Here is a 14293-nt window from a genome sequence, read left to right as displayed (position 1 = left end):
AAATCCAGATATGACCGTTCACACACGAAGGTTCCTCCCCACTGCCGGTGCCGCCCGTTGGGGCTCAATCACAGCAGCAAATAAAATTTTGTGATCTCTAATCAAATTCTTCAGGTGCCTCCTGGTGCGGGCATTCGCCACACCCTGAGCGTTCCAGACTAGGAACTGGCTCGACATGAGGAAACAAATCAGGTAGGCCGCGAGGTGGAAATCCTCGCCTTCTTCATCGGAGCCTCAATCGCAGGGTGGTGATCCCCATTGCCGGCGATCTCCATAGGCGAGCCCCCATTGCTGGCGGCTCCATTCCGAATGCCCTTCGCCTTCTTGGCCTCGTGAATAATCTGAGCATCCGCGGTCCCGTCATGCAGGACATAGCCATGGCTGACTCATCATCAACCGGATCCTCGTCCTCCAAAATCTCAAATCTGTTGCTGTGCACATCTAGACCCAATTCGCCCTCTACATCAGAAGGCCCGCTGCGTCTGAAAGTGGGAGAGAAAGATCTCGTCCTACTCCGTGTCACCCCCCCATCATCCGTCTCAAACTCAGAACCCTCTGACTCTGTCACGGCACATCCCTCCATCTCCTTCAGCTGCCTCAAACGTCTTTTTTCTCTATATCGTTGTCTGCTCTCTGGGCTCCGTCTCTTCTTCTTCTCTCCCATCATAGGTGTGCATTGATCAACCATGCTCGATTGTTGGACCAAAACCGGCTCCCTGATCTGTAGACTGCCCGGGGGATGTAGTCTATCCTTCCCGCAGCAGTCTGAGTCCTCACCCTCTGCAGTTCCTTCTCCGTATTTCCGGGTATCGCAACTTGCTTCCCCTTATCCTTGTATTGCTCGGTCTCGACCGTGAGAGTGCCATTCTTGCCAACCCGGGTCCACTGTCCCCCCTGATCTCCTCTAGTCTCCGGCTATCTGTGAGGGGCCGGTCTCTGGGGCTGGACCCCCTGCTCTCTTGTACCCACATTCTGTCTCTGCTCCTCATGCTGCCTCTGTCTCATAGGTGCCGGTCTGGAGAAGTCCTTCTTAGGGGGAGCCGGCCTCTTGCCAAAAGCATAACAGTGCTCCTCTAAATGACCCACATGCTTGCAGGCTGGGTAGTACTTCGAGATCGGGTCCCACTTCACTTGCAAAACAACATCCTTCCCTCCAATCCGGAGAATATACTTCTGTGGTGCTGGCTTTGATATATCTATTTCGATGCAAATGCGTGCATATGATAAACGTGCACGTGTGGCAGTGTAATTATCAATCAGAATCGGATTGCCAAATAGTTTACCAATGGAAAAGAGCATGGATTCATCAAATAAATGGATAGGCAAAGCATGTAAATTACACCACACAGCAGCAATGGGAGTTTCAAAAAAGAGATCAAAATCTGGGGTCCATTTAAACATTCTCATCGGGTGATGCTCAACAAACCACACATTCTTATTATTAGCCCCACACAAAATTTTCACATAATCTTCAGTTTCAGAAACGGTAATGAGGACATGCTTAGCATTAATAAAATTCCACTTCAGCATACCTTTCAATTTGAAACTGGATAGGGCCTTGCGAATCAAGTGGGGGGCTGGGATGGAGTGTGAGAATTTTCCAATCAAGGCGAGTCCCATGCGACCTGCAAGCTCAATATTTTCAGTATCAGGAATATGTAAACAAGGAATACCATCTTCCTGACTCGTAGATCCACGCTGCTTGATCCGTGAGGCATCTAATATTGTCGGTCCGGAGGCATTCTGTCCTCCCTTAACGATATCAGCCATGGAGATCGAAAAATGTGTGTTTCCTCCCTTAACAGATTCAGCCATGGAGCTCAGAGGTTGCACGGTTGAGGGGTTAGTTTTCGGTAGGGATGTAGATTCGGGTTCCTCCATGGACGTATCAAGAGGAATGGTAGGGATCTCCGTGATTCGTTTTGGGAAGGCTGTGGCAAGAGGGAAAGAAATGCGAGATTCGGGGTAAGGTTTGGAGGTATGGCGAGAGGCCATACGCTTGGCTTGGAATGAGAGGTGTATGGGTCGGTATTTGTAAGGATATGATCGAGGAAGACTCGACGAGGAAGAAGTTGGGGACGATTTTCGGTTAGGTAAAGTGTCGGAGGATTTTTTAGAAAGATTAGGATCAGCTATTTCAGACTGGGTAACGACATGCAAGACGTGCATGAAGGTCTTAGGATCAAGCTGAAAGGAGATATCACCTATTCCATGTAGCAGTTTCTTGTTTTGGTGTAAATCTGGATGTATCTCATCTTCCGCAGCTTTTGTTTTGTCATTCATCATCGATTCATTTAGCTCAATTTGTAGGGGCTGTGATTCAAAACAATCAAAGTCTCCGGCAGCATCAATGGATTCTTCGCGATTTATTTGGGATTCCATCTTCCTTTGGTCAAATAGAGTGACCAGAGTTGAGACATTTCCAGCCTTCATCTCCTCAATTTGAACGCTAAAACACTTGAGCCCTCCTTGGCCGGAATTTTTAATTGTCTCCACCGGAAATCCAGCAACCCCAGCCATCTCCGGAGCACCATCTCCTTCCTCCCCACCATGTGGATCCGCCATAGAGACCAGCGGAGCCCTAGCAGCACGCCAAACCCTTGCCGGAAAAACCGTCCGGCGACCAGCAACGACACGACAACGGCGACAGCAACCAGAAACGAAAAAACGACGACCAGACTCAAAAAAGACGACCAAAATAGAAATAAAAAGGGTAGAAAGCAAGAAAAAAACGCAAGGAATCCAATGAAACAAACTGGAACGAATTCCGACGGGTAGAACTCAAGTTATTGGCGATTTCTGCATGACAGAAACCGAAAACCTAGGGAGCGAATTTTTTATTTGTCATTTGGATTGAAAATGTTTTTCATTTGGAGGTTATTGTATGGTAGGTTGCCGGTGGATGAGAAGTTGCAGCGACGGGGTATTGAGTTAGCCTCTAGGTGTCAGCGTTGTCGGTCTTCCTATTTTGAGTCTTTTAGTCATGTCTTTCTTTCAAGTCAGTCGGCGATTTCTGTGTGGGAGTATTTCGATGACTGGTTCCCTTCCTCGCACACACCGATTCCCACGCGCACTGATATTGCACTTAGACTAGGTCACTGGCGGCTGTCCTCATTCTCTAGGGCTCCCGCCATGCATATTAGTTTTATAGTTCTTGTTTGATTGTTTGGTGTTTTTGGACAGAAAGGAACGGCTGTAAGCATCGCGGTCGTCCTTTCCATCATACTCATGTTATTTGGCAGGTCACTCATCACTTGCATACGTTTGTGCTGGACAACAAGATCACCCCGATTCACTGGAGGGGTTGCTCGACGTCGGTTGATTTCATGCCTTCATCTCCCAAACAGTGTGTCCTGCGTTTCACTTATGGTCCTTTAGCATCCACCCAATGCCCCTTGGGTGAAGCTGAATACATATGGTGCTTTCTCTTCAGTAACATTGGAGGCGAGAGGGAGAGGATTGATTCGTGGTTCTGATGGAGGTCTTCTGCAGGCCTTCTGTTCTCCGGTGGATGCGTCTTCGAGCTTTTAGGCAGAGCTTATGGCTCTTATTCGAGGCTTGGAGATGGCCATGGAGTTTTCTACACACACATTTGGAAAGAGCTTGACTCAGTGGCTTTGGTTACTTTACTGTTATGTGAGCAGCCTGGTTCTGAGGATTTTAGACATCAGATGGCTTTGATCCGGAGAATGACTTCTCAGCGGCAGGTTCGATTCTCACACATCTACATAGAAGGAAACCGTGCTGCCGATTTCTTTGCAGGCAGGGGGTTCTTCCTTTATTTTGCCTAAACCCCTACTATGGCATATTATGATTTAATCTCTGCGCCTCGATACCTGAAGGCGCTTGTTCTCTTTATTTTAGTTCTTCCTTTTGTTCATTTGGTTCCTAATTTAGTTTTGATAATAACATGGAGTATCCCGGCTAGTGGGAACTTCAGTTTGTTTTCTCATGTTCTTGTTTTAGATTCTAGTCACTTTTGGGCTAGGATCATGTTTTGGAACGTTATATTTTGATTTTATTCACGGGTTGGGGGTCTGCCTAAATCTTCCGCCCACTATAGGTGCTTTTGATTAAAAAAAAAAAAACTAGAAAGGAAAGAGTGACATCTATTATGAGGAGGGAATATTTTTTTACTAACTACACTTTTTCCGTACTAAAAAATAGACAAGTTTGTAAATGACATATGGTGTAGTTAGTAAAGTAAGAGATGAAAAAAAATGTTAGTGGGTGAAGGGTCTACATTATAAATGATGTGTAAGATTGATTATTATTTGTTGAAAACTTTCTATATTTAGACTTGGTCTAATTTTGGAAGATATTACAAAATGATAAAACTAGTCCTTTTTTTTTAGCACGGATGGAGTATTATCTAATATTCAGTATTTTGTGATTTTGTTTCCGATCAATTTTTTTTTCCTTTAGTTTTTCTTAATTATAATTAAATATTTGAAGTGTTGATATTTTAATGGAAATGCGGATATCCCCTTGATTATTTTGTAAAAAAACTAGACTAACATAAAATTTAATAAAAATATGTCAGGTTCATTTTCTATCACAAAATATTAGCTCGTGAATTATTACATGAGTATATCTATTGACAATAATTTATTGTAACAAAATACTCTATCAAATTCTATGCAAAATGCACATCTCCACTGTATTTCTTTGATGTTTGAATGTTAGTATGAGATTAGGGATGTCATCGGGCCAGTCTCATAGATTTTGGATTAATTGGGGCTACAAGCTAATTAAAATATAATTTTATCGGGTATAAATATTAAAACACAATCCTAAATATCCGGGTTTTGGACCAGCTCAGGAGGCTAATGGCTTCTACCAATTAAATTAACATATAGTCAATTCTATATATAGTGGTGAAAATTTGTCATATTTATTGAATGCAATAACATAAATTATGATAATTTTGAGATATATGTTTAAATTTAAATTAAATACTAGTACTAATTTAAAATATGTATCAATAATATAAAATTTAAACATATCTAAAGAAATTTTAAAATATATTTTAGAAATAGAAAATTCTTTATATTTATTTGATTTTTAAAATTTATTTATCAATTATTATATCAATAAAAATCTAATATGTATGTATATTAAATACTTCCTATGTCCCATTACAAATGATACATTTCTCATTCAGCACGAGATTACATGTAGTGTTGTTTTGAGAATAAAGTAAATAGAATATAGTAAGAGAGAGAGAAAAAAATAGAGGGTGATGTTCTATATGTAGAAATGACACAACTATGAAGGAATTCCCGAAATGAAAAAACGACTCAACTATGAGAGAACGAGGGAGTATCATTTCAAGTGGAATGGAGGGAGTATAATATTCATGCGTCCTAGCCTAAAAGGCACGATCCTTTTGCGGTTCATTAAAGAAGAACAAATGATATTCGCGTTATGCTCTACTTAAAGTAGAAGTTTACATACCAAACCCCTTTAATGTTGGTGGCGGCGATTTCCGATGACTTCTAAAATTGCTATAAAAAGTATATAGAGAAATAGCGTGGTAAGTCAGGAGAAAAATTTGATTAAATCATATCGGTTGTATTTTACTTAATTTTTAGAAATTCGTGATTAATTATTAAGTTTAACTACCTATATACTTCAGAAATCTTGTTCATTTGAATTTTTGTGTCTATCTGTAAATTTAGCGTGATTAGCTCGAAAGGATTCGGTATCTAAAGTAGATCTTGATGGAATTAAGTTTAGTAATTAAGATTGAATAACTACATTAGATATAGCTGTAACCTGTAGGTGAGATGTCCCAGAAAATCCAGGCTGTAGAGATTTTGTGGAGGATTCTTGGTCTTAATCTAAATGCAAAAAAAAATTCCATCAAGATCATTCTCTATTTGCTTAAATGGAGGTAGTCATGATGAAGTCATTGTTTTCTGTAAGAAAGCTAGTTGATTAATTAATTATAATTACAGCTGACCACAAGAAGAATCAAGTACATTAGTTGTGTTAGATTAACACGGTATTCATTCTTTAATCCTTGCTTAACTGTTTGCATCTTTATTAGCAATAATGTTTAGGCTAATCCGATTCATAACGTGTACTACTCTACTAATTTACTAAACACTTGATTTGCGAGTTACGATAGATAGTCAAAATTATTACTCCCTCCGTCACACTCTAAGTGACATACTCCCTTCGTCCCACAAAGATTGCCTCACTTAGAGTGGGACGAGTTTTAAGAAATGTAATGAAAACTGAGTTAAAAAAGTTGATGAAATGTAGGTTCTACTTTTATATATTAGTTTAATAATAAAATATGAATATGAATGAGTTAGTGGAATATGAGATCCACTAGCAAAAATGTTAAAAAGTGAAATGGGATAAACTTTGTGGGACGGATGAAAATGGAAAAATGGAACAATCTTTGTGGGACGGAAGGAGTATTTTTCTTTGGAGATGTCTCACTCTAAATAACACATTTTTAAATATAGGAAAATCACTCCCCATTCGTTCTCACATTCTAACTTTATTCTCTCCACTTTACTCACAAACAATACTCCATCCGTTCCAAAGTAATAGAGTCATTTTGTCATTTTGATATGTTCCATAGTAATAGAGTCATTTCCCTTTTTAGTAAAAGTCAACATATTTTAGTAAAATATTCTCTATTTATTTAACTCACCTAACACAATTTTTCTTAATCTCCGTACTGAAAAGTTTCGCCTCCATTATTATACAACGGAGGGAGTATACATAAAATCCTAATTATGAATGCTCTACTTCTGCAGAGAGCGCTAAGTAAAACAAGAGAGAGCCTTTCCTTCAGGAATATTCCCAAGTGACTGTTGTAGTCCTTTCTTAACTTGAAACGAAATTGTTTAATTTTATATAAAAAAATACTCCAAAATAATTAGTGGAATACAAAATTTATTTTTAAGGTATTGGATTTGTAATGCAATATGACTATAAGAAAGTGATCAACAAATTTATCTTCAATAATTATATGGAGTACTATTAAAAAGTTGCAAAACCTAGAATATGATCTTAAGTGATCAACAAATTTATCTTAAACGACATGTTCAAATTTTTAACCTATCTCACCAATTTAACTTTTTATCATCCACAAGAAAAAGTAAAGTTCAGTTTTGGTTTTAAACGTAAGACCAAGATACAAATTTAATCCAAAACATTTAATTTTTAAAAAACAGGTCTATAACAAATGAAAATATCAATGAAGTAGTCCTATTTTTGTCGGTTCCGTCAAAAAAACTAACGATCAACGCTAATTGCACAGTGGCATGACCGTTAGTTTTTTTACAGAATCGTAAAAAAAGGACCACTTTGATAAAGTATTAATTTGTTATGGACCTGAAAAGTGAATGTTTTGGACAAAATAATTTTTCTCCATTTTATGAAAATAAGGTTATTTCCCTACCCGAGATATTTCACCAAAAGTGATTAAAATTGGTATAAAATATAAAAGTTATATACTTTTAAGATTATTTCCCTACCCGAGATACTTTCACCAAATATTGATTAAAATTGGTATAAAATCTAAAGTTATATACTTTTTAGTGAATGGATCGATAGAAAATTTCGGTATAGCCTTCAGAGCTGGAAGCGAAAACGAAAATCACTCAACATTATCTGTTTTTTGTTCACAGTTTCATGTCGACATTTAGTAGCAGATTTATATGCTACAATGCATTACTAAATTTTAGCAGTGGATTGAGTTTGTTGCGAAACTTTAGCGGAAAAAAACAATGCATTTAGCAGCGGAAAAACTCGGCTAGTAATTGAAGAGTTTTTTGTAGTAATGCTGTGTACTTTCGAAACTACTATTATCTGCTCGATCCATCTCTTATAATTTGTCATTATTTGACGTTTTAAAAAATGTAACAGAAAACGAGTTGAAAAATCAGTGGAATCTGAATCCTACTTTTATATACTTCCATCGTTCTAAAAAAGTATGAAGAATTTTCTTTTTAACCCGTCCTTGAAAAAGTATTACTATCATTCTAATTATAGAGAGTATATTCTCTCTAAATAGGTAGGACCCATTATCCACAAACAATATTTTAATTACATTTTTTTCTCTACCTCTCTGTTACTTTACCAATTATGTACTAAAACTCATGTCAAACTAAATGTTCATACTTTTCAGTGACGGAGATAATATTAGTTTTGTAATAAAACATGAGTAATAATGAGTTGGTGGAATAAAATGTCTAATACCAAAATAGTAAAAGTGAAACGTGACAAATTTTTTTGGACATAAATAAAAATAGAAATAAGTGATAAATTTTCGGGACAAAGTATTTGAATGTATCCATTTCTGAAAAAGACAAAATGAGTAATTAAATGAATGAAGCAGATATAGAGTTAGTCAAAGTTACAGTGGGATCTTGGAAACTGACCAGGGCAAGCCGAGATCCCTGTAAAGCTGGAGAGAGAATAGTCTTTAGGCACATGAACAGATGTGATTACAGTTGGATTTCTTCTAATATTATATCTATGTGCAATCCAAAAATATAAATAAAAATCAAGATTGAATGTGTGGTTTTCTATATAATTATTATATATACAAATTGTAGAAATAAGAACTTCAACTCGTCTAATAAAGGAGGATGTTGTCATTCAATTATTTAAAACTAGATATGCAGCAACTTCCCAAAATATTTCCCTATAAATTCCATTAATTTTTTCAGTTAGTCATTAAACTCCCTCTCTCACAAAATATGACAGCCCAAGTGATTCCGGAACTTGTGTTCTCCGGAACCCAATTTCATGGAATGGAATGTATTTCAATCCCCACCATTAGAAGGTATATACATTAATAAGTAGTTAGTTTCAAATTTGAGCTCAAACCACTATAACAACTTATTTGCTCAATATAGAAATTTTGGGTTCAATCCTAAAAACCAATTCGTAAAAGGGGAGCCTACGATACTTATATAGTGATTTCAGTTATCTTTATATACAGTTATATAGACTTATATAGTGATTTTAATTCACTTTGTACACATTTAACGATAATTAGTTGGTTCTTATATATGCAGATTAGAAGGAAAAGTTGCGATAATAACAGGCGGAGCCGGGGGCATCGGAGAGGCGACTGTTCGCCTTTTCGCGGCCCACGGCGCCAAAGTGATAATCGCGGACGTGGACGACATCCACGGGAAGTCGATTGCCGACTCGCTGCCAGCTCAGGCAACGTACGTCCACTGTGACCTGAGGTCGGAGATGGAAATCGAGACTCTAATAAACTTCACAGTCTCAAAACACGGCAAGATCGACATCCTTTTCAACAACGCGGGCATCCTCGGGGACCAGTCGAGGCACAAGAGCATCCTAGACTTCGACGCGGCGGAGTTCGACAGGATCATGACGGTGAACGTGAGGGGCACGGCGCTGGGGATGAAGCACGCGGCGCGCGCCATGATCCGAGGCGGGGGCCGTGGGGGGTGCGTGATCTCGACCGCGAGCGTGGCTGGGGTGATGGGAGGGATGGGGCCGCACGCGTACACGGCGTCGAAGCACGCGATCGTGGGGCTGACGAAGAACGCGGCGTGCGAGCTCGGGCGGTACGGGATCCGGGTGAACTGCATCTCGCCGTTCGGGGTGGCAACGAGGATGCTGGTGGAGGCGTGGCGGGAGGGATCGACAGAGGAGGAGGAGGTCATGAAGATGAAGATGGAGGAGTTTGTGAGATGTTTGGGGAATTTGAAGGGGGAAACGCTGAGGGCTAAGGATGTGGCGGAGGCGGCGCTGTTTTTGGCTAGTGATGAATCCAGGTATATTAGCGGACACAATCTCGTTGTGGACGGCGGAGTTACTACTTCTAAAAATTGTGTTAGCTTGTGACCCTCATTCATATTTTCTATGCAATGTATTTATGTAGAATGAGTTACCTATCTGATTAAACTTCTTTTTTATTTCTATTCACTAATTTTGTCTCCCTGCCATGTATACTACTCCCTCCTTTCCATAGTAACGGAGGCGTTTCTTTTCGGCACGGAGATTAAGAAAAAATGTGTTAGGTGAGTTAAGTAAAGGGAGAGTAAAGTAAAAAATGAAAAAAGATAGAGAGATGAAGAGAGAAAAAACTAGAGTAAAGTAGTGTGGAAAAATGTGTTGATTTAGACTAAAAAAAGAAATAGCTCTATTACTATGGAACGTACCAAAATGACAAAATGATTCTATTACTATGGAACGGAGCGAGTATTTATCTAAAGTGGGTTACCTATCTCATTAATCTTCTTTTTATTTCTATTCACTAATTTTGTGTAAATAATAATACTCCCCTCCCATTCAGGCGTACGCAGTATTTTGTACGTACTGGGGGTCCAAATTAGTATTTTCTTCGTTCACAAAAAAAATAGTTTCATTTTTCCATTTCTGTCCGTCCACCAAAATTAGTGTCATGCTAATTATGGAAAGTCATTCCTAATACTTTATTTATTATGAATTAAAACTCGTAACTTCCCCTAACGAGAATATTTATCACAGATGGGGGAGTATTAAAAATTATTGTGTATTTTAGTGTCAACGACGTCATAAACATTCCGACAAGAACATTATAGAGTTACGGGATAGATATGATGATGAGAGAAACAATTTAAGAATAAACAATATATATTAAAGACCCATTACTTCATAATCTTACAATAACAATATTTTCATAAATAAAAATTAAAAAAAGTTAGTACATAAAATTACTAACGTGAGAAAATTTAAAATATATTGGTGCACTTTTTATTAGTACTAAAAGTACCTGCAAGTATACATGGTGGATCTAGTATAGCTAAAGGTCAGTACTGGGTTGTCGCACACGAGGAATAAAATCACCGACTGAAGTGATAAAACCCAAATGTAGAATCCTCATAGCCTTGATCTTCACTTGATTCTATCTTTAACCTCTTGCGCAATGAAGAACTCTCTCAATTTTATGCTATAGAATTATGAGGCAAAAAGATGATGAAAGTAAGGTATGAATGAAGAGGTTTGAGGGGGTATTTTGTAACACCCCGAGTTTTCGTGTACAAATATTTGGAATATAAAAAAAATTTGGACGAAGAGACGATTGGATTCATTTTTGCTCTTATGAAGTTTGATTTAATCTTAAGTGAGAAGCTTAAGCTTTGGTTGGTTCTTACACTTACTTTATGGAATTAAAGTGCAAGAAATTTCAAATTGATGTGCTACAATAGTTGGAACAAGTAGAGAAAATATATATACTCCCTCCGTCCCAAGATAAGTGACCTACTTCTTTTGGGCACGGGATTTAAGAAATGGTATTTAAATAAGTTAAAGTGGAGAGAGTAAAGTATGAGAGAGGGAAAAGTAGAGGAGAGAAGAGAGAATCAAGTAGGTGGAAAATAAAGTAAGAAAGATGACTTTTTGCTAAAAATGAAAATAGGCCACTTATAGTGGGACACCCCAAAAAGGAATACAAGTCACTTATCTTGGGACGGAGGGAGTACTTCACAAAAGAAAGTTTACTATGGAGCTAAAAGAAGTAAAGTAACAAAAGTGAGGATTTGATAGATCTTTTTGAAAGGTTCTCCACATCATTCTTGGTCACCACTCCACCACTGCATGAGAGGTCAATTTGGAGCATCTACGGACAGCTCCTTTACAACTAGATCCCTCAATATTTCTCCTAAACCTGCAAAAAAGATATGCAATTTCCAAGAGTAGTAAGTTTTGATCTTAACAAATCAAATGGAATAAGCTTTTAGCATGATTCTGGTAGTAGTCACAAGCAGCCAAGTGCTCTCCCCAAGATTTTCACCAAAATGGAAATAAGATGAATACACCAAGGAGCATGAGCTCATCCCTCTAGCTCAAAAAGAAAAGAAATCAGATTCTCTTGCCTTGTCAAGAATTAGGAAATCAGCCAAGATTTGTCTTTCCCCAAACTTACACCAATAAGCAATGATACTTTTAGCCAAAGCTCAAAAGGAAAGAGAACCATTTAACTAAAAATAGGATGTACAGTTTCCCAAAGCCAGACACAAGCTGTCAAAATTTTGGCTATAAATACCAGCCCCTTCCCCACCCCCTTCCACGCAACATATCGATCCCAAACTTCACCACAAAGTATGAGGAGGCTAGCATGAGGAGCAAGGAATAACAACAAGCTTAAGATCAGCCACAATCATCAAGGTTTCACCAAGTCAAGGTAAAAACCCTCTGCTTTTGTTTCAAGACATCATGCTAGGCTCAAGAACATGAATTTAGGAACCTCACAACAGTATCAAGCTTTAATAATTAAAGGATCAACACTTTAGCCCCAACTACCAAGCTCATTCCAGTAAGTGAAACACATAATTTTCAAGAACCCCAACTAGATGATGGGAGTTAGAGGGCTTAGCTTAGCGCGATCGAATGACGACGGAGCTCCGGAGAGCTGACCGGAGCGGCGGCGCTGCTGGAGCAGCAGCGCGAGGCAGTGGCGGCTGGTGCTGGTGCCGCCGAGTGAAGAGAGAGAGGGGGAGAGAGCTGGACGGAGATGGGCGGTTGACAGCGATTCTGCCGAGGAGGAGAAACGCCGCCGGAGGAGGAGGCGGAGGACGGCGACCACTGTGCCTGTGGCGTCGTTTTGGAGTAGGATTTGCAGAGTTAGGGCAAGAGAAATTTGGGAGAGAAATTAGTCTCAGATTTAAGAATTTTGATTTAAGTTGAGAAGTGAGGCACTTGGGAGATTAGAATTCATTTCTCTGACCTGGGAATTGGGTTGAGAAAAGGGAATTAAGAATCATTTTTATTCCCTACCGTTAAAGTGAGAAAAGCAAGGTCATGTTTGGGCTGGTCCACTTTGATTTGTTAACCTGGCCGTAAGAGTAGCAAGAGATTAATTTATTTGAACTCCCAATCTTGGACAAGAATTGATTTTATTTAAGGAAGTTGGGCCTCTTGAGAAATAATTTGAGGAATTTACATTGGGCCGAGTTCTTAGAAAAGGATAAGAGCAGTTGGGCCGGATGGAAATAATTTACGAAGGAGATTGGGCTGAAATTAATTTGTTCTTATGCTAGATTTCTAATTAAGTTTTTAGGCCAAGATTTCTTTGGGGCATGCATTCTAGTTAAAAGTTTAAGAATTTTTTAAAAATCTTGTTAGTAAATTGTGTTGTTTTCAAAAAGGTTATCTCCGTGAGTTAAGGGTGGAGTCAGGAAAAATTCAAGTTAAGGAGCTTTAAGCGAACGAGGTGGGCTTTCGAACTAAAGTGTTTTAGCGAGCTTTCAGTTTAAAGTATGTTTGCAGTTTTTATGAAAAGTATTTGGTGCACTTTCTATTTAAGATATGATATTGAGTGCGAGTTTGCTATTTAATGTGCAGTCTTATGAAGAGTGCTATTTGCATAAAGTGAAAGTGATGTTATTTATGTTATGTGACAGTGTGTGTTACTTAACGAGTGCTTATGAACTGTTAGCCTTGGTTGATATTTGTGTTTGGCTTTGACCGAGAGAAATGAGTTTGGTTCCAAATATGTTTACGAGGAAAAGGAAGTTTTGAAAGGTATGAGTTCGGCTTGACCGATAGAAATGAGTTTTGTTCCAAATATGCTTACGAGGAAAAAGAAGTTTTGAAAGTATGTGTTCGGCATTTGATACAATATAAGTTAAAGTTAAAGTATGTGCTTATGAACTGTCAAGCAATGTTTTGTTTTGATCTTTGCCTATCTGATTGACTAGCAAAGGCGATCTCGCTACTAGACCAGGAGTTTCAATTTTGTGAATTCGGGTTTGTATGTGGGATGAGCCCATACATTCCGTTTCACCAGGAGTAAGTGAATTTGGGTTTGTAAGTGGGATAAGCCCATACATTCCGGTTCACCAGGAGTTTCGTGAATTCTGTTGGCTAGGAGTTTAGTGGGCTTGCGTTCCCTAGGAGTTAGTCAGATACGGCAAATGTTTCAGGAAAATAGATCGACAGATCGATTTTGATAAAGGAAAATGTTTTAGTGTTCTCAGACCTTTCTTAAAACCCCGAATTCACTCAAGTACGGCTTGACAGAACCCGTTTTTATGAAAATATAATTCGGCACGTGTCCATTGAGTACACCAAGTACTCAGCCCTGCATATGTTTTAAAAATGCACAGGTTGAGCAGTGATGAAGGCGGGCGGTGTTGAGCATAAACGATGAAGATCCTTCGATAGAATAGTACTTGGATGCATCGTGTCTCCACACATGATGTCATCTGCTCCTGACTCTTCCGCTGCAATGTAAGAGTCGAGATTTCATTCTCTTGTACCATGCACTCTGATTTATATATATTTCAAGTTATTTTCAGTTCGA

At 38.7% G+C, this 14293-nt stretch overlaps 1 protein-coding gene and 1 long non-coding RNA gene across 2 annotated transcripts; both read left to right on the top strand.

Annotated features, from left to right (window-relative positions):
* Window positions 1-8709: 8709 nt before the first annotated feature.
* Window positions 8710-9933, top strand: LOC125202405 (short-chain dehydrogenase reductase 2a-like). Its single transcript, XM_048100795.1, has 2 exons — window positions 8710-8812; window positions 9048-9933. Exons 1-2 carry the CDS (start codon window positions 8727-8729, stop codon window positions 9850-9852), a joined length of 891 nt encoding a protein of 296 aa, XP_047956752.1. The 5' UTR covers window positions 8710-8726; the 3' UTR covers window positions 9853-9933.
* A 1421-nt stretch (window positions 9934-11354) lies between these two features.
* Window positions 11355-14293, top strand: LOC125202671. The gene is made up of 3 exons (XR_007173147.1): window positions 11355-12172; window positions 13137-13201; window positions 14097-14293. It is a non-coding gene; the product is annotated as an uncharacterized LOC125202671 (long non-coding RNA).

This window comes from Salvia hispanica, chromosome 1 (genome assembly GCF_023119035.1).
Source record: "Salvia hispanica cultivar TCC Black 2014 chromosome 1, UniMelb_Shisp_WGS_1.0, whole genome shotgun sequence".
NCBI classification, from domain to species: Eukaryota; Viridiplantae; Streptophyta; class Magnoliopsida; order Lamiales; family Lamiaceae; genus Salvia; species Salvia hispanica.
Note: the sequence above shows the minus strand (reverse complement) of the source record. Positions and strands in the feature narration are given on the sequence as shown.